This window comes from Tachypleus tridentatus, chromosome 13 (assembly GCF_004210375.1).
Source record: "Tachypleus tridentatus isolate NWPU-2018 chromosome 13, ASM421037v1, whole genome shotgun sequence".
Lineage (NCBI taxonomy): Eukaryota > Metazoa > Arthropoda > Merostomata > Xiphosura > Limulidae > Tachypleus > Tachypleus tridentatus.
Window position 1 is genome coordinate 173,403,544 of NC_134837.1, and position 25,042 is coordinate 173,428,585.

Consider the following 25,042-nt stretch of genomic DNA (forward strand, 5'->3'; position numbering starts at 1 on the left):
TCATCACCACCCACCGCCAATTGTTGGCCTGCTCTTTTACCAATGAATAGTGGGATTGACCATCACATTATAATGCCCCCACGGCTGAAAGGGTGAGCATGTTTAGTGCAACAGCAATTCAAACCCATGACCCTCAGATTATGAGTTGACTGCCTGAACCCACCTGGCCATGCCGGGCCTCAGGTAAAAGAGTAGCCCAAGAGTTGGCGGTGGGTGGTGATGACTAGCTGCCTTCCCTCCAGTCTTACACTGCAAAATTAGGGATAGCTAGCGCAGATAGCCCTCGTGTAGCTTTGCGCAAAATTCCAAAACAAACAAACAGTACCACTTATCTTTCCACACAATATCTATGTCTCACATATGACATTTTCATTCATTATAATTTCAATAGAACCTTATTAAAAGAATCACCCATAACTAAACTTACTGCCTTTAAAGCATGATAACACTATGCTTCTAAGCATGAATAGATCTTGATACGTTTAAAATAATCATATTTAATTCAAAATACTTTTAGATATCTTGTCATACTATAATTTAATTATAAAACTGAGTACAATTTTTTATTTCACTTGCACTGATGTCTCATAAAGGATCAGCATGACATGTGAGTTGTGAGTAACATTTTAAGGTATTTTTGAGCTCATAGTTATTTCTTTTATAAACTCTGGTGTTGCTTCAACTTAACACAACACTTATTTATTAGAAGCTACAAACTTAACCATTATTACTCAGGGTAAGACTGCTTTATTAAAAGGTTCTGACAAGTTAGTATTTGTTATCTGGTTGAAAATAATAAACAGTTTCTCAAATAGTGAAAGACAACTTAACCAATTGGCTCACTTAAGTTGATATATGTTACTGTACACATTTATTTTATTTTCTCCTCAAAGCTTGAAATTAATCTCTTGTTTTTTTTAAATCAAATGTTACCAAGGGTCACATCAATGCATTTAAGTTTAATTATGTTAAAGAAAACATGCTTCAATCACCTTTTGTTTTTGCTGTAGTTCTGCTATAACATCTTTTTATTTTTTCACATGGAAAATCCATAGAAAGTTAATGAAAACATAATCTGTCAGAATCCTTACCAGCACAGCTGAAAGCATCCACCCTTCGATACCCCAGAACACATTCACAGATATATGATCCAGGGACATTAATGCACCGTGTATTCTTGTGACAGTGATGTCCATTATGATCTCCCTCTTTCTGACATTCATCGACATCTGATCAACAACACAAAAAGTTTCAATATGCATAAATTCACATGAAAATTAACTTGGCTATTAAAAAACATAAAAGGTTACAGACAGCTAAATATCTTAAGAGAACTTTAATAGACATGTGAAGGTTGAATGTTTCATGGAACTATGGCAGGTGGAAATATATGTGTAATTAAGTCTCTGATTAGGTTTAGAAAGATTGCAATCACTTGTTAACAAACTGAAATGATGCAGTGAGCAATAAAAGCATAACTTAATTAACCCAATATTTATTTATTCAAAGATGTAAAAACATTTCTATAGAATGTATCTTTATCTTACAACAGTAAGTAACAAACCTAGAATCTACAGGGAGTACTCTGATTTGCATAATATTGTTCTCTGAATATAATTATATTTCACATCCCATGCATCATCCAGATCTTCTAATTTATGTGATTAGGGCTGCTTTACTATTTATCTTCTTATTTAATAAACACTGTTTTTTAATAAATTTATTTTAATTTCATACAGACTTACCTTTACAATGCTTTCCATCACCATGGAAACCAGTGTTACAGTGACAAGTATAACGGGTTGGAAGGTTAATGCAAGAAGCATTGGCATGGCAGTCATATTCCTTTGCACAAAAGTCTGTTCCTAAAAAAATGAAATGGCAAACTGTAAAGTTAAACATAGCATCTTGCATTTACTGATGTAGCAATATTAATACTTAGCATAAAATAGTAATTCTGTTGGTTTGTTTAAAATTTCAACAACCTTATTTGTAACATTACAAAAAATATACAAGTTTGGACGACTTATTTTTAAAATGTAATTTTTTATTCCATTACAAAACAAAGATTTTTTAAAGCTTTTAATAGAACAATTCACATACAAGTTAGATTTAATTTTTAAATGCCTGTAATTGATCAATTAATGGTTGAAAAATTAATTCAAATACCATCAATATCATTGTCAATAATTCTAATCAGAAATTTTTTCTCATATGTTTCTTTTGTTTTGATTTTATTATGATCCATATAAAAGTATGTCTCTGTGCACATTTGTGCTTCAGTTGCAAAAAAAACCTATAGTTGTACACAAGTACTAAATATTTGTCTCTCCTGTAGTATATATTTTATTTTTAAAAAATGGACAATTTGTTTCTAAACATTCTAATTCTGGGTATATTAAATGTGGGATGAGGTCAAATGTTAATTCAGTCCCAGAACGTTTTGTAGCAGAGTCCTGTTACTTATCAGTTTGCATCTCATGTTTGGATATCACATCTTATTCTTATTTCATAACATATTTTATGAGCTTATATTTTTTTTCTTGGCACGTATGCTCAAAGTGCTAATAATGCACTTTCATTTATTTGTTTATCCTTACTTTGTTAGATGAAAATTAATTACATAATTGCAATTGTTAAAATAAAACTGAATAAACAAATTTTGTTGTTAATTTATGATTTACAGGTTTTGGAATAAAATTATGAGATGATATGCTACTTATTTAGATACTACATATTTCATTCTCCTTAGATATGTATTATATATTCAAAACATTTTAGGATGGTGTGCTATCTATTTAAACTCCTAGATATGACTTTCTGTAGTAGTCTTTAATCAAAAAGACTATTTGCTGTTTGATGGAAGAGTTGTATTGTATCCTTGTATTGTATTGTATACACTACCTTGTATATGTGGGACTAATTTATGACTGTCATAAAAAGAAAAAGACACTTCTAGATAGTAATCTAATTTTATAGCAGCCCCAAAACATTAAGAATGTGGTACATGAGCACAGTTTTGGCATTTCCAAGCAAGTTTGTTTTTGTCTTAGAAGAGGAGATGCTGTGAAGTATCACATCTAAGACGTTTTTTATCATAACAATTCTGCAGATCATGTGTAACTTTTCTATTAGTTAATCAGCCAACTCATGCTTAGTTTATTTCAATAAAAATTCATTCTCATTTGCTTTTATTAAATTTTTTTCACTTGCTTTGTTTAACATACAGTTTATAAATGTATACAATTCAACTTTTTAGAGTGGTACGTTCCAGCATTTCATGACCAGTCACTGCTCCAGAAATTATTGTTTCTTGCAAATTAAAACAATGTTTATTTTTATTCCATATTCACAACAAGTCTTCTCTCTTATTTCTCCTGTAACAAGTCACTACACACACATTTTCATAGGTCCATGAGCCTTCTTTGTTGCAGTAACTAAGTAACTGTGTACTTGGTCAATCTTGAGCCTTAGAATACCATACACACACTAATTTATGTGTCCAACAGAATATTTAAAGAAAAACAATTTTTTATTTGATAGTTCATGTCTTCACATGCTTAAAAAACCTTCATGATGTGTTTTATTAATATCTTTCTTACACAAATTACTTCAAGTTATATCGTGAAATCCAAAGATGAGGACAATAAATGACTAATTAGTACTTACCTGGACAAAACCTGCAGCATTCTCCTGGTACACTAAACTGTTCTTCTACAGGACAAGTTAGTTGTGGACATAAAACTTCAGGGTCAATTTTGTTACATGCCATATTTCCATTCTGTCCATAGGGAGAAAAAAATTTGCACTTCAATATTAGTTATCCTAAGTGCTCAACCCATTGTTGCACAGTAAAATATACTAATAGGTAGAAAATAAATATGTAGTCAATCGTAAATCAACAGTATGGGTAATAATGCATAAAAATATTTTTTGCCATTTAAAAATATATATATTTTAATTCAAAGTCGCCAAACTAATATTATGAAGAAAATCAGATTTTGTTTAAGCATTACTCATTAATAGCTATTCTTATAGATCAACAAAGTAAACGAGGAATAACAGAAACTTATATATTTTAAATCACATATTTATACACATTTACTATTGTGACTTTAACTGCTTAATTTATCTTCTTTTGGTTAAAATTTCAACTTTGTGAAAAATTAGCTATAAAATATTTACAAAATTGAGGTTTACTTCAAACGTTTATTTACTACAGTAAATTATTTTACAATAATTTTCCTTTACCTGAATTATTTAATGATTTATCTTGATAAAGGTTTACACTATAAAATATGTATATAAAGAGAGGATATCGAAGTCAATGAAATAAAACTGTCCTTTTAAAATAATATCAAGTTCAAATTTAATAATTTCTTAAGGAAATCTAAATAAGAGGAATAATAAATGAATATTTTATGTATATATGTCATAATTAATGAAACAATTATCCCAGAGTAAATTTAATAAAAAAATCATTTTCGTGTCACAATCTACTTTAAAAACTCACACAGAAACTCAACAGTTAAATTTTTAAAAAATCATCAGAGATAAATTAAAATGTTGATCATCTGAAGTAGTTATTACAAGTTGAAATGAAAATAAGCAAAAGTGGACTTTTACATACCTTACATTCACACTTCACACAATCTCTGGGGCTAACTTCTTCTCCATGGTCAAAAAGAACACCATGAAGTAAGCACCTCTCTATATTAAATGTTTAATGTCATTAACCTTTCTTGTAAGTTTCTAACTTATTGAAAATAAACACTTAAACATCTAATTTATTTTTATTTTAATGGTTAATATTTCTCTCTAATAACTGAAACATTTATACTCAAGTTAAAATTCTTGAACTTTAAAAGAAAATAGTTACAATGTGATAAGTGTAAAGTGTAAAGTTTACTTCACAGGTAGATTCTGAATGAGCTATTTCGATTTTTTTTTCCAACAAATACATACTTACTGAGACATGTGGGACAACATTCTCCAGGAGCTTGGAATGGGTTTTTACAGTTGACTGGGGCACAGTGCACAGGATGACACTTCACTTCACCACCCTGTCAAAGATTAATACAGTATAATAAAAAAAACAACAGATGGTTAGGATGAAAAAACATGATATTCTCTGTAATTTATATGGAATAAGGCAAAAAAGTGAATGTCTAATTTGTAACAAAAATTGAAACTAAGTTTCACTTTAACAATAAAAACAGTACTGTGACAGTCAAGGTTTAAATTCTGAAAGGTGGCAAAGCATTAAAAAGCAATAGGTTTAAAATTTGTAATACAAGTAACAAAAAGTGCACATTTTTTTACCACATTATAATAATATAACAGTTTGAACAATGTACAAGGCACCATGCAGAGTGTCACATTTGAAAGATCTAATAACTTTAACCTTAAATAACCACACATACATATAGTTAGTCTATCTTTCAAACCAAGTATATGAAAACTGTAAACATAAAACTATATTTCTTTATTTGGTAAAGGTTACATAATTACAGTGCCTATTCTATAGAAAGTCATACAGATACCTGCACAAATTATGATAAGTTGGAAGTTCTTTCTCTTGTATGTACATACACATGGAAAATTCACTGATATAGGTAACCATGGATTGTGAGATAATATGCTAGCATCATGATCTGACTTTAAATTATGGTATTTCATTATTTTTTAAAACTATCCTTGTCATATGTAGAAGTAAATGATCTTGTCCTAGTCTTGTGCAGATTGTTTAGAAAACTACTCTTCAGCCCAGCAGTTAGTCACATTCTTACTGTAAATAAGGAGCATGACAGCTAAGTAAAGACACTATGTTGTATGGATAAAGATTCTGTCTACTTGTGTATTTCTACTTGCTTTGCCACCCTTGTTTGAAATCTTAACATCTTCCTAAACTGAAAATGTATTTCCAATAATTAGTTACTTTTACTCACAAAAAACGTTTCCAATTAGTAGTGCCCTCTATTGGCACACATTTGTTGCTTGCCACTAGTCTTGTAACTCCCACTCATTTCTGCATATTTACCTGCAACTTATCATAAACAGCCCTTCACCTATAAGAGTGTGATACTACCTTATTGTAACTAGCAGTCTTTCTAGTAATACACCTTTCAACTAAATTAAACAATACGCTGGAAGTGGGGAGGATGGGTGAAAGGTACCAGTCAAACACACGAGAACATACGTGATTGAATTGTCTTCAACCAACACCTCATCCACTGGGAATTGACATTCAGAGAATTTTAGGAAAGAAGAATACCTCAGCCAGAGGGGCAAACGTATGCATATATAGTGCATTACTGTTATTGGTCCAGGTTGTCAATTTATTGATGTTGTGGGTATATATAGACACAGGAGAGTGCTACGACCAATATCTGGCAGCACCTACAACTGCACATCACTGCATAACTGACAATCAAAAGGAGTCAGTCAACCAACACTTGGCAACAACTGGAATTCTACATCAAGTCTACAGTAGTAAGATCCTCAATGTTACAGCCACCTAACATGGCCACAGGACAGACAGTGCAGATTTAAGACTAAATATACCTGGCCAGGCAACACTCACAACAGAGCAGGGCCAATAACACATCTACTTACGAGTCACAAAGAAACAGATATGTGCAGAATGGTGACTGGAAGTAAGAAGAAACCCACAGAGTATGAAATGGTTACATGATGTAGGTAGTGATATGTAAAGGTATACAGGGCAGTCCACACACCTGCACTTATAATGTAATTCAAAGGAAGATGAAAATGGGTTGCCAGAAAAATGGTCAAGAGACAGATCTATTGATCAAAAGCACAAAAGAGGCAACAATTATCAAGAGAAAGGGAAGAAAATGTCAGGCAAAGAACCAGGCAAATAAAACCCATAAGAGTAATGGAAGAAAGATCACATGAAGTGGAAGAATTCCTATGAAAAACAAACAGATGCAGGAATCATGGAAGGAAACAGTGCATTTATTTATCATCTGAGAGCCCTAATATGGCAAAGGAGGCAATCATGATCCAAACAATCATAAAGTTGGAAGATGTAGGGAAGGAAAAGGAAACACAAGAGGATAAACATATAGAAGTAACAATTGGTCCAATTCTGGCTGAGAGTATCTACTTCATCTGCCTGCATATGAGGAAGAAGTGACAAAAAATGGGGAAGTTGTGCATTAAAATGAGATGCAAATGTGTCCAAATCAGATACACCTCAATGAGCACACAACTATCAAAAAACGATGGGATTCAAAGACCAGTCTGTTAGTAGAATTTTGTTGAGTTGGGATAACCAATATATGACCAAATTCAGGGCACCAAAAATACTATACACCACAAAGTAATTTAAAGGCTATGGGTCCGATAAAGAAGATCCAAAGTTCAAAGACAAATATCCCTTTTTGCCTGGTGATATAGGACACCACCATTGAATTGCATAAGTGGATCATCACCAACAGTCCCAGAAAAGACAGCAGAAAGTGAAGAACAGCTCACTGAACAGCAAGTAGTTCAAGATATTGATATGAGGAGGAGATTTGGTAAGAATCCACCATCTGAAAACCTGAAAAGGGAAACATTCATAAAAGGTGACAATATGGATGAAGTGAAGGTAGAGAAATCCCCATGGTAGTATTTATTAGACAAATCCAGTCACCACGCAAAGTTTGTCGATAATGGAGAGGGAATGGTAGGAGAAGCATCCATGGGATCCCAAACAAAGCTCTGTTTGTCAATTAAAGCCCATTGAAAATGGTAAATAAGGGCTTCTTGAGAGGTCCACATCAACAAAAGAGATAGAACATTATGTACTGTACGAGAGGGTGTGGAGGAAGCCCTGTAAACAAGATGTTCCAAATCTTTCATTTGAAATGGAGAAGACTGAGCTTGACTGAGAAGTGAATTAAAAAACACATACAGGAACTGGATAGTTGTGAGGAATAACTTTTCCAACTGGATGAGCCAATGATCCTAGCAGTTTCTTAAAGATGCAACCAAGTATGGGGTGCAGAATCCGCTTGTGGGAATGACAATAAGAGTTAATCATCACATAACAGTAGAAAAGAAGGTCCCAAGTATGAAGAAGTTGGGCAAATGACCAGATAAAATGGCATAACACATAAGCCACAGAATAAACTGCCATCATTATTGGCAGTTTATCAGTGTGAACGGGCTATTTCTCATTGTGATAACATGACAAAACACATAGGGAGCCAAGACCAGGACAGACAGAAGTGTCCAAAAACTGAAAATCACATATTTATTTAATTATTTTATAGGCTAATCAGAATAGAAGACTTACAAAACTAATCAGATGCACAATATTTTGTAACAAATTAAGAAAAGTTGAGCTTTTTAAGAAAACCAGTATTAAAATTAGGATGTGAGATTATATTTGAATAGATCACATCAAGTATGTTATAAAAACATGTAATTTTATATATTATTCTGTTATCTAATAAAAGATATAACAAATTAACAATATTTTTTTTTTGTGGGACACTTTTTTGCCCACCCACTATAAACATCAGAACACGAGCACTGACAAACAAGAAGTGAGAATCGGTGTAGAATAGCAAAGAGGGAGTCACATGCATCATGTGTGTGTGTAGTACTCCTACTGGTGCATGGGAGAATCAGTTAAGCCATGTAAATTGAGAGGTGCATGGGAGGCTTGTGGCATGCAAAAAAAAACAAACGTTTTTGCAAATAGAGAGTGGCACTGAACAAGCTATGTATAAGATCATAAGTAAAGTACCTTGCTAGAATTATACAGTTCTCTACTGATAACAGTTGTCATGTCATCAGCTGTAAACTGTGGGACTGATCCCGAAGGCATGGCTAGTAAATCTGCAGGTGCAGTAACAGCAGCAGTAGTTGTAACTACTTGTAACTGCAAATGCATCCTTAACAAAGTATAAACTTGAACAAAATTAAAATATAACAACAATTGTGATAAAAAAAACTCTATTTAACAGTAAGACCGCCAATCAAGAAGTGACTAACAGGTGCAATAGTAGAGAGGGCACTAGATTGTTAGGAGTAGTGTCACATTCCTGTCACTGGAGGGTTGGTGAATCATCATTTGCATGTTGATATGCAGAAAGAAGTGGGATTTAGAAGGAAAGCAAAATATTTGCATCAGTAGAGAGCAGTACTGATTAAGAAAGCTTTTTGGGAAAGTTTGTGAGATATTGTATCAGAAACTAACATTTCCAGGACCTGCACTTTGTAGGTTCTCAATTTCTTTATAACAATTATCAGTGAACCCAAATATTACAAATGAATTTCAAAAATAGTAGCAAAATAGAAAACCAAAAAATATTTTGATTAGGGGGTTTTAGACAACATTTCTTCTTTGGAGAATTAAAGACAAGAAGGAAAACAAACATTACTAAATTAACTACAATACTATAAAGGAACAAGTTTTACAACTTACCTTTTGGAAAAAAATTCTTAGACCTATTTTAGAAATATGAAGTTCAACCACCACAGAGCACATTATTCTTAATTTATACTTACGCACAAACCATGAAATTCAACCATCTTAGAGCATACACTGTTCATATCTTGTACTTCATGAGTAACCAAGAAGTTCATCATACTAAACAAGAGTCAAATTTCTAATTCACAATTTTCACTTGTATTATGTACAACACACATTATGATTAGTTAGTAAAATTCTCTAAACACCAATTGACTAATAGTCATATAAATAAAAAATGTTCTACTATACCAAACAGGAACAAATATCACAGGCTTGTTTCCAAGAGGCACCATCAGGATGAATAGATCCATTTATCTGACAACTTTTGCGACACTCACATTCTTCTACAACAGTGAGACGTTTCTCTGCTTCTACCAACTAACAGAAATATATATTATACAGATTTAAGCAAACTTAATGTATAGTGTAAAAAAATTTTGTTTTGATACATTTGTAGATAACTTATAAAACCAGCTTATCATAATTTTCCAGCCATTTATATAAACAAATTAACTTACGGTTTCAAATCCTCTCTAAAAATAAACTGAACAAATTGTTTTGATCTTAATAGTAAAAGTAGTATAAGATATACACACAATCTATATCTATATATGTTTTCTTAACTATTTTAAGCATGAGAACTTACAACACTAACATTTGGGGTTTGATCCACAAGATCCAAGAAAAAGATGCAGTAAAGATAGGCTATTGTGCTACAGTAGGTTATTTTATGATGGTAATACAATGTTTCTCCATTTTTATTTTCAATATTGAGCTACAAAAAGAGTAATTTTGTAATAACCAAGGAATTATAAAATTGCTTGTCGTTTTTACTTCTATTACTTTCAAAACTGTATAGGAAAACACTTAGCACAAAAAATCTCTTCTACTCATTAAAAAATGATGCAATTTCCTGATATTTTACAGACTGAATTCATTATACTTATGTTTCCAAATTCAGTGAATTCACATTAAAGTTACTTTTCCTTATTTCAACTTCTGTCTTTGTAGTAACATATTTATGTTAAATGAAACTTGTGTACTAAAACTGTTTTCAAACAATTTTGTAATTTTTTATTTTTTAATTTCTGTCTACATAATGTAAGTGTAAAAACTGGACAAACAATGTCGCATGACTTCATTTTTATAGTGGAAAATTAAATTTGTATGTTTTCTGAAAAATGTGTTACTTAGATACACACACATTTAAATTAAATTTTTTATGTAAATATGGAATACAATATTACATAACACACAGTTTATTAACTTTTATCTGCCAGCTGTGATTTCTTTAAAAAATTTAAGGCACTTTTTAAAATTAAACAAACTATAATATAAATATATATATATATATATATATATATATATATATATACACACATATTACTTAAAACCATATAATTTCCAGTTTCTCTGTAAAACTGTAAAATGGTGTTGTTTCATAGTTACTTTTATACCTTTAGGAGTGTAACTACCAAACTGAGTACAAAAATAATTATATAGATATTTATATGCACACAACTGTCTATATTGTGACAAACATAACACACACTTGCTCAAGGTCCACAGTTTACACCAATGCTCTACAAGAGATTCAAAACTCCATGTTGACAGCTTTTCTCAAGATCATAACAGTATAAGTATTGATTACCTTAAATGAATTAATATTTCACATTAATGCTGATCAAATATTTCTTTTTTTTAATTCTTTGTAACAGAAAACTAGCTATTACTCTTTGTAGCAAAAGTATACAGAGAGTTGAGTTTCTCATACTGAAATAATTTTGAATACATAATTATGCAACTCTCATTAACCCCACTGCTGATATAAAGTTGCAGTAGGACAGAATGTATCAGAACTACATTTTAACATTGGCTATAAACAGATGTGTTCATATATCATGGATACTTATATCACCAACATTACTTCAAAATCCATTTACTTTTGAAGAGCTGTTGACCACTTTTCTCTTGGCATCTTGAGTCCAACTGGCTAGCTGTAGCTAATATTGACTTTTCAGAAGTGCACCATGAGATTCACAACCATGACATTACTATCTAGGGATTTGCTAATGCTTTTGTTACAAAGCAAGGTATATTTGTTTACAAAAAAAGTGTAATTTGTAGTCGCATCTTCTTTAAGAATGTATCTTTAGCTAAAATTTGGGAAATACATTTTATTTTAATAAACACACAAACATTACTAATAATGTCTGTTATTCATGAGAAAAAAACCCATCAAATAGCTAAGCATATTGTTGAGTGAACACTTACTCTGTCTGTTAATTCCCTGAGTCGATTCTCCAAGTGAATCATTGACAGTTTCAACTTCTGAAACTGTCCACATGTTGGACAACCTGTGGTAAGAAATTCAAATCAAGCTATAAACAACACACAGAAGTTGGTATTAACATGCTAACAGTGTTTTCTAACATAAAATTTCCATAATCTTAAATAACTAAAGTGAGTGCTACAATGTTTAAATCTTCACTTTCGGAAACCACACACACACAAAAAAAAATGAATACCAAACTTGAAGAACAGTAACAATGATGGTACAAGATAAAAATAAAAAATTGTTTTATAATGCATAATAGTAATAGTACAACCAAAATCTCAAATGATGAACTTATTTTAAATAGCAGTCACAATGATATCCAAGTAGAAATATGATCCAGACTGAACAGAAATAGCCATGATCTTCAGAAAAAAATATCTACCTGTGTTGAGCTGAGGGCACTGTTGGATATATCCGTGGGATCTTCCAATTATTTTGACATCCTGCAAAAATCCCTAAATAGATATCAACATAAATTTAGCACAACCCTGTTGATAAACTAAAGTACTTAAGAGATAATGAACTATACACAGCAATATATTCAATTTTTATCATTGTAACACCTTGTTTGAAGTTCTTCAAATGTTTCACCTAATTTTTATGTAACTCCAATATTAAAAACAACTATCACCAATGAACTTTACAATAAATAATGGATTTGAGGATGAACAGCATTCAAGTTAGGATTCCATAATGTTGTATTTTGCTTAAACGTGCTGTTATTCCTAAACATACGTCAATTAAATGAGTAATTATCATTACTTTCATAAGGTACTTCAAACATAAGGTTGTTCTAATCCTTTCTAATAAAATATAAGAACTGAGGTCTTAGATATTTCTTCATCCCACAGCTCAGAGAAAATTAGAAGGAAAGAAAGCAATAAAAGCAAAGATATGAATGGTAAATGAAGGTAATATATTAACTAATAAAGGAAATAATTTAAGATATACAGATATGAAAAACTTTTCTTTACCAGGTGGCATTGCTGATATTTTGATTATTTACCAAAAGATACATAACCCATGATTAGCCAATTAATAATTTGTCTCCAATTTAACTGACATATTTCTCTAACAAGCAACCCACTGCTGATAATTTAACATTGACATTTGTAACAATGTAAATTGTATAACAAGGACAAGAGCTCACTTTATTATTTATGTATTCTTAAGGCACTTTTTCAAGCTTATCACTCTTGAACAAAACTTTCTTCTATACATAACAACTTATTTACCATTAAAACACAATATAGTTATGAATAAATGTGTTAACCATGCTGAGAATGAAATGTTTTTCACACTCTTTTTGCCCACTAGAAGGAGTGCTGATAGAAAAATTATATTGGAAACATGAAATTATTATGGAGTGAAGGTATTTGCATACCCTTAGGATGAAGGTAAGCAATTTGTTCTTCTTCAAAATAATAAATAACTATTCATCTGTCTATATACATTAGTGAATGTTAAAATGTATCTTGAATTACAAACACTGTAATTTGCAACATGTATATACAGTCATCTGAAAAAATTAGGGCACCCTATGAAAGCCTGTGTATTTTTGTAACATTTTTGGATATATAAATATTTAATCTCAACTTTAACAATACTGAGAGATTATAGGAATATAACAAACAATTAAAACTGAAGAAAAGATTTTTTAAGATCTTCTGTAAATGTAATTCTACAAAAATGCATATTCTGACTTTTTATTCGGGCTTTTTCTGACCATTCAACACATTTGGTTAACATCGGTCAATACAACTGCAAGCTCGAATGTTACTCAAACACTCAGTGAACAGTCTTACTACTAAAAGTATTTGGTATTTTCCCTCAAAACTGTAGATGCATGAAAGTCTACCCAAATTTCTTGAAATAGATTTTAAAATTACTTTATAGGTTTAGTTTAAATCAGCTTGACAACTATTTCAGGTATTTTTAAATAATAGTATGCGTAACTAAATAGTAGCTAATAATTAAGAGCTAAATAATCAGATATCACGGACAAATGTAAAAACAAAGAAACGTTAGAGATGCCATCATAAGCTAAGTAAAAAATAAAAGAGTTGGCGGTGGGTGGCGATGACTAGCCTGCCTTCCATCTAGTCTTACACTGCTAAATTAGCGGCAAATAGCCCTCGAATAGTTTTGCGCCAAATTCAAACCAAACCAAGTAAATATGATAATTTTCAAAACATTTCAGTATGAAAGCAATAAAGAACGGTACATATCTTTAAAGTCTGTAACTTTATTACTCCATTCAAGTCGAGTTATCCCGTCGATCCGATATGCTTCTAGTATGTTACAGAAAAATTAAACGTGATGCACATGAATGAATACATAAAGTCGTAGTGGACTTATTCCTTGCTTGAAACATGAAAGGAATACTGAAGCTAACATCAATACAATTCCAAGCTCAAATCTCATTCATTGAGTATAATAAAATTTGGTATTTTTCATCAAAACTGCAAAAGAATGAAAGTCTACTCCGATTTCTTGAAATGATTTTAGGCCTTCTATTACAGGGGCTTAACTAAAGCTTTAATTCAACAGGGTCATTAAATTGAAAGGATCCATGCAGAGTTCCCAGGAGACATCTATGGGCAGAGCGAGCCCTCGGTGAATACAACCAGTTTGCACATTACTTTAGTGTTAGTATGTAGGAGAAAGTAAAAATAGAGGGCATTAATTAAAAGCTAAATAATCAGATTTCATGAGCAAATTAAAAAAATTCAATAAGGATAATTAATTGTAACGATGCGCTACATTATTATCCAAACTCCTTAAGCACTTTAGGCAATTAGTGCTGAGAAAAGGAGATTAAAACCAAGACACAAGGTAGTCATTGAAGCACAATAAAGACGAATAACATGCTTCGGTAAACTATATAGTTCCTAGGAATTAGCAAAATTGTTAAGGATATAGCACCTTACAACAACAACAGTTCATAGTTAAGAACCATTGCGGATATCAAAGCTATTCAATAATCCGTAGCTTTAGTGAAACATAGACTAATGATAAATATTGCTTGTTTTACATAGACGATTTCAGTATACGTCTAGAAGTTGAACGTGATAACGAACCTACCGTGTTTACTCGCTTATAAGACGGGGATTTTCCCTCGAGATTTCGGGATCAAATTGGGGGGGCCCGTCTTATAGGCGAGGTCTACAGACATAGAAAATAAATTTAGTTCACTCAGTTTATCAGATCGTTCCTCAAATGCGGAATTTCGAATTCCATTGACGGCAGTGAGGATGATGAACTTTTCAGTGAGTTTATCGGCGGCAGAGATGACGTAGAGCAGGAGGAGAACACGGAAGAATGTGACCTCTACGATGATGGATTGTCCGAGGAGCAGTTTTATGAACTGTTTGGAGATAGCGACAACGAATAATTTGAAGGCTTTTGAATTTCATAACTTGCATACTGATTTGCTGTGTTCTATTAAAGTGCAGTTTGCGTAAACTCTTTTAATACTTTGAAGAAATGTGGTTTAAAAGTTAGCATAAACGTACTTTGATACTGAAATATGTTGTGATAAGTTTTGTGCGTTAGATTGTTCTTTGTTATGTGTTTTAAATATTAATATTTATCATACAGTAAATAAAATAGTTGATAAAATTCCATTAAACGCTTGAACACCAAGTTTGGATTTATTTATTTATTTTCACTTTTCTATCTCTTCTATTTTTCTCCTTCTAATCTGAAATCGAAATATCGTATACGAAACCAAAAATTAGGTTTCTATTAATTTCCATTTTTTTCACTTTTCTCTCGTTACCTGCTTTCCTTCCTTCGTCTTATAAACGAGTCTAAACAGAATATCGACAATCTCTCAGGTGAAGTTGGGACCCGTCTTACAAACGAATAAAAACGGTACTACGGCGAGAGTAGGTAAAATCATTAAATAATATATGTTTCTGGCTCAATATTTTCTTCGTGATTCACTTCTTAATGTTGATATATATAATGCGACACTGTCACCCACTTATGTGGTACATTCCACTATAAAACAATAAATCTGACTTGGTTGGATGTGCATAGGTGTGTAATGTAAATATAAATAGAATTCGTTAATTATACATTTTTTTTTGTAACTAATCACGAAGCTACACAATGAGGTGTCTGCTCATAAGACTATCGAACCCTCAGACTTACTGGGTAAACATTAATTATACACTATATAACACAAAAATATAAAATAAAACGTGGTTTGCAGATGTAGAAGTCATGTCGTTTTACAGAGGGTTGAATACGCTATATTAAAACAAACTTGAATAAGCAATGGACGTGAAAATTACAGTTGAAATAAAGTTATGTTTGAACGATACGTACAAGAACAACATCTCGACATTATTTGGTATTTTCTAGACAGTGTGATGCCAGTGAAAATTGATCGCCGTGGGAAAAGTATGAAGCAGTTTTATTTTTCCAATGAAAAATACTGAAACATTCAGTTCATAAATATGTGTTTAGTTGGAATATTTAGTATTTTCATGACGGAAATATCCCTTGTAATAAATGTAAATGCAAAATAAAGGAATAGGGATCAATTCGGGAAACCAGGATTATTAAAAAAAGAAAGACAAAAAAAGACCAGTAACAACTTGTCCCCTTGCGGTGGTAATCAAAATACGGCATACTGAAAAACGTGAGAATCTACAAACAAAAAGGACAGTAACAACAACCATCCACGAGCACTAGGCAACAGTACGTAACATAAAATAAGAATTCCTGTCTCTAACGATGAAATAAGTTTTTTGCAAAATGCATCTATTCAATATTTCCATACCTCAAGAAACGGAAGAGTAAAACGAATATTTATACTATTCTAGACCTTGTACCTTGTACTATTGCTGTACCTGTGCATTTTTATGCAATTAGACTTCTGAAACAGTTCGCTGGGAAATTGCCGTCACGTACACACACATGGAAGAGTGGTGTGATTTGGACACGACAGTCTGACGATGGAGCCTTTTGGAATTGAATCTACGCTGCGGTTTCGTTGCGAACATGTAAAGTCGTCAGAGCAGGACTGGACGTGGTGAAATGACTTTCATAGATATGGGAATTTACAAAATCGTTTTAATGCAGCGTAGTGAATCACTTATAATAGCAAAATGTTGATGATGATAAAATAATAAGCTTTGGTGTTTTGAGCGCCCTCTATCCCTTACTTTGTTGATTTGTTGTATGTGTCTTAAGGTAACAGATTTATAATATTATAGATTTATTTTCATATCGACGTTCGTGTAAGTTAAATTTATATTTAAAAATACATGTAACGTATACTATTAAATGTGTATTGCGAAATACCCGTTTAAGTGCAAAACTTACTTGAATGAAAAGAAAGCTAAATCACTACAGGAAGTAGCGGAACTTATCAATGCTTACCCTTCAACACAAGACTATTTTTCATGAAAAGAAATTCCTGCCATCTAAACAAAAACCTGTACCTGTTCAATCCAATAAAGCTGAGTATTCTTCTAAACAATTCAGGTCCTTTATTTCAAAATCTTCTGACAGTCAGGATAAAACTTTATCAAAATCATCAAGACCTGTCTTCCATTTCTATAAAAAGACCTGGCCATGTTATGCCCGATTGGTAGAGTTTGAAAAAAAAAGAGGAGACACCACCCACTGCAGTTGTGTCCACATATGGACGCACTTTCACCAGATCACGAAATATTGTTGGATTTGGCACTGATAAAATGTGTGATGTAGTAAGGGAGGAATTTATACTTTTTGTGTCTGTTGATTCTGTGTATTTGACAAATGACACTGCTAATTCCATACCAATATTTATTCTAAATGATACAGGAGAGACTCACTCATTCTTGTTAGATTTAGATACAAGAAGGAAGCAATCAAATATCATTTCTTAACCTCAAAATTACAAGAACTGACACACAATTCAAAACAGAAATCCACCGAAAAATCACCCAGACTGGACTATACATTCCTTGGGACTCAGCACATGAAACAAATCAAAAACTCAACGTACTAAGAAACCAAATAAACACAGCCATGAAACTATGCTCACCAGATAAAATTAACGATGAATTAGACAAAATAAAACAATACTTCATCAACATCAATAAGTTTCCTCCACAAACCGTAGAAAACATTATACGCACACACCTAGACATAAAGCAAAATCAACCAACAAAAGTAAATATATCTCACGAATAAAAAAATCACGAAACCATATACTGCTGCATACCATATATTCCCGACATTAGCAGAAAAATAACCAACATTTGGCAAAAACTAGTAACAAAATATGACATTCCAGTTAATACCAAATTTATTCAAAAACCAGGCACAAAACTGAGGTTTATACTATGTAAAAACTATACTGACAAACACCACACCAACATTATTTATAAAATACAATGTGATAACTGCCACGACTTCTATATTGGAGAAACAAGTAGAAAAATGGAAACCAGATTTAAAGAAAATAAAAAGTCACCTTCACACGTTTTCGAAGACTGCATGTCAAATAAACACAACATAACCATATAAAACACTCAAATACTAAATAAAGAAACAAACATAAACAAACGCAAAATTAAAGAAGCCTTACTTATACAACAACTTAAATAAACCAGTACAAAGGAACACCTTTATATCTATATTAAATTATAATATAATAAATAATAATAATAAATAAATAATATAAAATTGTATATTCAAACATCTAAGCCCGCCCTCTACATTCCGACACTCATTACACAACCCCCTTTCAAACATGTGGTCAGCTTCCGGTCAGTTACCTCTTTCTTTCTTTGTGAACCTAACGATGACCGAAGGAGGTCGAAACGTTGTTCACTCCTCTACGTAAAAATTTTCTCAACCCAAACGAGCCGTTTATATATATATATTTCTCTACAAGTGGGTTTTCTCGACATCAATGAAAAAAAAATGGATCTGCAGATCTTTTCACTATTGAAATACGCACTTCCAAAAGATGAGCTGGAAAAAGTTTCAAATAGTTATTTTCTTCAAAAATGATGTGCTTATGAGAAAATGGAGACCATCGGATGTGCCAGCTTCAGATGACTGGGCTGTTTATCAGATTGTTGTTCCAAAAGCATATCATTCTGAAATATTAAGAGTTGCACATGAACTCTCCATGGGAAGTCATTTTGTTTGTAACAAGACATGTAACAAAATTACGAAACATTTCTTTTGGCCAAAAATTAGACAAGATGTTTCTCTGTTTTGTAAAACTTGTTATTCCTGTCAACTGGTTGGAAGACTTAACTAAAAAATTCCTGTTGCTCCTTTGAAATCCATCCCAGCTTTCATGGAGACCCTCAGTCGTGTGATTGTTCACTGTGTTGGTTCTTTACCAAAAAGATAACATTTGTACTGATTCACTTTCACGTGGTATGTAATTTTATGATCGTAAGGTTATTTGTACTGATTATCTCATATACTGTCATGATTATTGAATTTGCATAATTCTTTAACAATATACTATATTTAATCGATTATTTGCAATTATATGTACATATAACATCTTAGTTTAAAATTGGCGTTAGACAATTTTTAACTCTATAAGGAGATAGGTGTAACAAATTTACTAGTATTTGTTTATTTTAATATGTAAGTTAATTTTATATTTATAAATACGTGTAACTTAATCTGTTAAATGTGTATTGTGAAATTACTGCCTATTCCCTATATTTGTAGAAGATTATTCAGTGTAAGAATCAACAATTTGTGTTTTACGAAATCACTAACGTATTGTTGAGCCAGCTGGAATTTCTAGAACCTCGCCAAATGTTTATAAATCGACGTGGTAAAGAGACAGTATATATTGTTGGTTTGCTATAGTTGGTATACTATAAACCTCGGAAGCTATAATCGGGAAATTACAGGTATTTTACCAGGAACGTTTATAGATTTCAAACACTACATACCATTTAACTTCAGAGGATAACCATCGAACATTAGTATTTTTCTAAACAATAGATAAATCCAGCGATAAGAAACGCACGTGTGATCAAAGAGCTAGTTAGCTTCCCGTTATGTGAATTTTACCGATATTAACTCGAAATTAATTCGCTCATCGAGAACCGTCATAAAATATTCAGTTCCAGACTAAATAGAAGACAATATTGGTTATAAGTATGTACAACTTTTGTGTATGAATTATTATTCGTAATAACCGTTATTATAAATTGTACTATTTTTTTCTATATTAAAATATATTTGTATTAAGAATAAAAACTGTGTGTATGTTTGTTGGCAACCACCATAAATTTGATACATCTCTACACTTAATTAACTTTTAAATTGAAATTAAAATTTAATTATTTCAGACTATTTGAAATCGTATTACGTAACATAATAAATTGAAGACTCGTCCGAAATAAATTATAATACGTGAGAATACACTTAATTTATTCTGAGGGAGAATGATCCTATTAGTCAAAAAGTTTATTATATCAAAAGTCTTTAACTCAAGTTTTATAGACTAAGTGCTTAAACACTTTCAAACAAAGTTCCGCTACAGGTGACAAAAAGCGATTTTTATCCTTATTGTCTCAGTCTTATACACTGCTGGAACTGAATGTTAAAAACAAACAAGATCATACAAGATAGAATTAAACAAATTGAAAGTGTCTTGCAATGATAAGATAATCTTATGTAATCATATTTACTTAACTGTCTCTGAAAAATAGAAACATTTAATATATCATACTTACTTAACTGTGCTTTAAAATAGGAGCATTTTAAATATCATATTTATTTAACTGTGTCTTAAAAATAGGAACATTTCAAATGTCATACTTAACTGTTTCGTAACTGATTCATAGGAGTATCATATGTATCAAAGCTACCTGTATCTGAACCATATGAGCAACTTAAGTAGCATACTTACCTTAAACAGAAAATGTCGAGGAGTTCTCTGTCCTAACCACAGAGAAACGTTTCTTCCAGTGAAATTATGTTCTATTTCTTTAAGTACCCGAGTATAGATCTTGCTACAGTCCACGTAAATTTCTATGTTGTTTCCACTGACACTAAGAGCTAATTGATGCCAGGTGTTGTCTGCCAGACGATAAGGGAATGTTTCCACATAAAGCATGTCTTTGCAGGTGTAATGAAACCGAACTTCGTTTTTTCTTCCGCTTGTTTGTACTTCAAGAAACCTACCAGGATCACCAGTAATCATGTAAACTGTGCTTGAGCATATCAATCACCAAAATATTTGATCTGTTAGCGTCGACAACATACAAAGATCAACGTGACTAAATGAGTAAAACGTAATAATCTTAAGAAAAGCATTAACAAATAAATAAGGTGAAAATTATCAAATCTTTTGTTTTATAGAAGCTGCTGTGAAACAGCTGACCACGTGATTGGTAAATCTTGACATAAATCCAAATTGTCTTGTATAAAATGATCAGCATACACTTTATTTCATACTATTATCTTACTCTTCGATACCCAACCCTGGGTTTCGATATATTCTGTGCAGCTTTGCCTTTAACAACAACAAGAACCTAATAATTTTCCACAAGAGTAAGGTCTCCTCTGGTACAGCGGTAACTCTACGGATTTGTAACGCTAAAACCAGGGGGTTCTATTCCTCTCGGTAGACTCAGCAAACAACCCAATGTGGCTTTGATGTAAGAAAAACATACACACACGTAAAAGTAAGAAATGTTTGATTTTGTTTGATGAAACCTACTAAGAGATGGCCAAAAGTGATCTAATTTCTTTATTGAAAAACCTTGTTGAACAAGGACTCAGTGGAGTTTTTGTTGGAAATTAACTAGAAAGCAGAAATTGAAATTTCTAAATTTATTGGATTTAAATTAATTTCTCTATCTTGACGTTGAGTAGATTTCTTTAACATAGTTTTCCGCTATACGTGAATATTCTTAGGAATGATAACTGAACCTGAACAACGTTTAATAATATTTGTTTTAACTTTATAAGACACGTAGTTATTTAAGCATACAGCTATGTTTTAAGAGGTTTGCTTTTGTTGTTAGGCCCTTCAACGTTGCAATTCCTTAAATAATGGAAGCAAAACTTGATATATGAAATTTAATTTTGCGATAATTATTTTTGTTTGTTTTGTTGCTAAGTATAAAGCTGACGATGGCCTATCTATTTCATACCCATTATGGGTATCAAAACCACGTTCTTAACGTTTTAAGCCTTCAGACTTATCTTTGAGTTACTGGATGGGAAGTACTTGATAACTGAAAGGGACTTTAAGTTTGTTTTAGATCAAAGCCTTTGTTATATATACGACTGATTCAATTTTACTATAGCATGAGTGTTAAATTTAGTCATTTTTAGAAGCGTTAGTTTATTAAAGTTTATTTTATGTAGTGGTCACGAATCGTACGCTGTGTAGTTCACTAGTTATGAATTGGTGATTTTTATATTATTCTGTCATGTTACTAGAGCCTTCTACGTTTTCTCGTTGTTTTAACTAAGTATTATTGCATCATGATAGCCCCAGTGACACACGGCATGTCTGCGGACTTACAACGCTAGAAACTGGGTTTTTATACCAGTAGTGTGCAGAGCACAAAGAGCCCAATGTGTAGATTTATGCTTAACAACAATCAAACAAACAAGCATCATAATATCTCGTAGGTGTGAAACGTTCTAGATCTCTGTCGAGTCATAATTGTTAGTCCAAAATGTAGTTTGATAGATAGTTAGATAGATCTAAACTGCGTGATTGTGAGTTTAACCACAAAGGAAAAAAGAGAGAAGTAATTTGTCTTGTCACTTGTGATATAAAGTAACTGAACAAGTCTGTGTCAACCTTGACGAAAAAAAAGAGACAACTATTTAAATCTCTGTATTCAACTATGGTAACCAACAATTATAGTGGTGATTTTAAAGTAAATTCAACATAGACTGTATTGTAATAACAGAGCAGAAAAAATAATTCTTGTTATTAAATCGTATTATAAAGTAATTGAATCAGCCTGTGTGGACTGTGAAGGAAAAAATAATTATTTAAACCTCTGGATACAACTGCAATAATCAACAGTATCACAAAAATTATATATACGTATATAAACCTTACAACCACACTGGTTTACCTGCGGAAGCTCAAATCCCGGATTTTAGCGTTGTAAGTCCATAAACGTACTATTGTTCTTGTGAGGGACAGGGGTTTTAAGAGTGGGTGTATCCATATGAAAAGAGTAAATTATTAAAAAAGGGTTAAATTAAAGTTAATAATGGCGGAACTATGCAGAGAATGTGTTTCTTTTTTGTAATTAAATCTTTGTATTAATAATAAAGCTATTGCTTTTTTATCATTTGAAGTTTTTAACTATACGTACTTATAAGATAAAATGCATTTTGGTCTTATTAAGCTTACGCTGGATTTTAAAATCAAGAATGACTCTTATAATTGTTTTACACTATTTGATAGTAATAGGTTTAGTTGATCTTATTCACAATTAAATCATTCCAGCAAACTGGCCCTGTTGTAGGATTCTGGTTTTCGAGGCTGACCAGCCAGATTCGAATCCGTGCGATACCAAAAATACTCCTCCGATTTTAGATTATGAAAGTATTATAAAAATAACAGTCAATTCCTCAACTTGGATAGTGAGTGGGAAGATGCTACAGATTGGGTTCCTACCCTCTTCTCAGTAGTTCACAATTAGGGACAACGGCAGATACCTGAGAACTAGTAGCTTTGTCATAAATACGAAAATACAAAAACAATTCTAATTGAAAACCTAGCATTAGAAAACACAAACAAATTGTTCATTGTTTTATTAAACAAAATATAATACATTTCTATTTCTGTCTCATCTTATACTGATATAAAACGTCTTACTAAATGTCCAGAATGTGAAGTGGGATCATAGAAAATTGACAAATGCTACGGACCCTTGGTTGAATTTATGTGTACTACTAAAAAAACCCACAAAAAAGCAAGTACTAAAATCAAGTCTTGCATAATAATAATAACCTGACATGAGGATTAAAACCAACAAATACTGCAGTCAACAACTATAGTGTAGTATTTGTTATTTACCCAGTTAAAAAAGTCATTATCATGTTTTGTGTCACATTACAATCTATGTAAAACTCCCATACAAATATTTCTATGGAATGGTGTAAATAATTAACTCATTTTTAAGAATTACGACCATACTTTCTCAGAAAATTATTTTATTACGTCGGCTAAATTTTTAAAAGTACAGAATTTTTGTTTTGAACATAATGTATAGATACATAAAAGTCCGTTTGAAACAACGATGGTGTAAAACAGATCTAAACCTAATCCAGATTAAGACATTCTAGATTGGGAAAACAACTTGATAAAATGACAATGTCATGAAAAATGCGACTTATTAAATTCAGAGGTTAACACACTGAACTGCTGCTGGTAAGACACTTTAGTACTTTAACTTGTGACAAACATGTCTTGAGTGTAAAATCAGAGTATGTCTGTGAACTTGTATAACTAAAATCCGGGTTTCTATACCTGTGGTAGGCAAAGCACAGATACCCCACTGTGCCACTTGGGGCAACAAACTAATTAGAGAAAAATCGAACAATTTATTAGTCTGTATTTGTCTATAACGTTGTCCTCATTTTGGTATATGAGTAGATCATAGAAAAAAATATATAAACTGTAATCCGGTGGACCAGATGAACTCTAGTTTCAACGAAAGGCCATTTGGTAGCGGTACACAATAGATAAGCTGCAGCTGAAATATTACTAAACACTTCATACTGCATAACCTCAGTGGTACAATAAATAGGTATGCGACTGAAACTAATAAATTAGTAATACAGTGATGCATATCCCATCGCACAAGGAACTATATCACTGATTAATGCGACTGAAACTAATATATCAGTGGTACAATGGTGCACATCCCATCGCACAAGAAACTATATCACTGATTAAAGAACAGAGAAAAATGTTCTTGAAAGTCTGCCAGGCATAAACCGCATTACTGTGGTGGTTTTAAGGAAAGACAGTTGCTCCCCAATTTTATTTTTTCCCTGAAATGTAGTATACACAAGACATACGCAATAATTAAATCAGCCATTTTTGCTTTCCTTTCGACATTTTGGTCCTAAATCTTGCCCTTCTTATGAGGTATCAGTCAAAACGAACTATTAATGTACTTGGGCCTGTCATGGCCAGGTGGTTAAGGCGCTCGGCTCGTAATCTGAGGGTCGAGGATTCAAAT

At 32.0% G+C, this 25,042-nt stretch overlaps 1 protein-coding gene across 4 annotated transcripts in view; it reads right to left on the bottom strand.

The window, feature by feature from the left end:
* The window catches only part of LOC143238147 (protein kinase C-binding protein NELL2a-like), a 118,404-nt gene that overhangs the window by 25,878 nt on the left and 67,484 nt on the right, over nt 1–25,042 (bottom strand). For all 4 annotated transcript variants that reach the window (XM_076478119.1, XM_076478118.1, XM_076478120.1 and 1 more), the window contains exons 4-12: nt 20,725–20,995; nt 12,211–12,283; nt 11,765–11,847; nt 9,740–9,868; nt 4,970–5,063; nt 4,631–4,710; nt 3,670–3,781; nt 1,746–1,865; nt 1,092–1,229 (exon numbers count right to left, since the gene is read on the bottom strand). In XM_076478119.1, the coding sequence (XP_076334234.1) occupies nt 1,092–1,229; nt 1,746–1,865; nt 3,670–3,781; nt 4,631–4,710; nt 4,970–5,063; nt 9,740–9,868; nt 11,765–11,847; nt 12,211–12,283; nt 20,725–20,995 (1,100 nt within the window). The remainder of the gene's footprint in view (nt 1–1,091; nt 1,230–1,745; nt 1,866–3,669; nt 3,782–4,630; nt 4,711–4,969; nt 5,064–9,739; nt 9,869–11,764; nt 11,848–12,210; nt 12,284–20,724; nt 20,996–25,042) is intronic.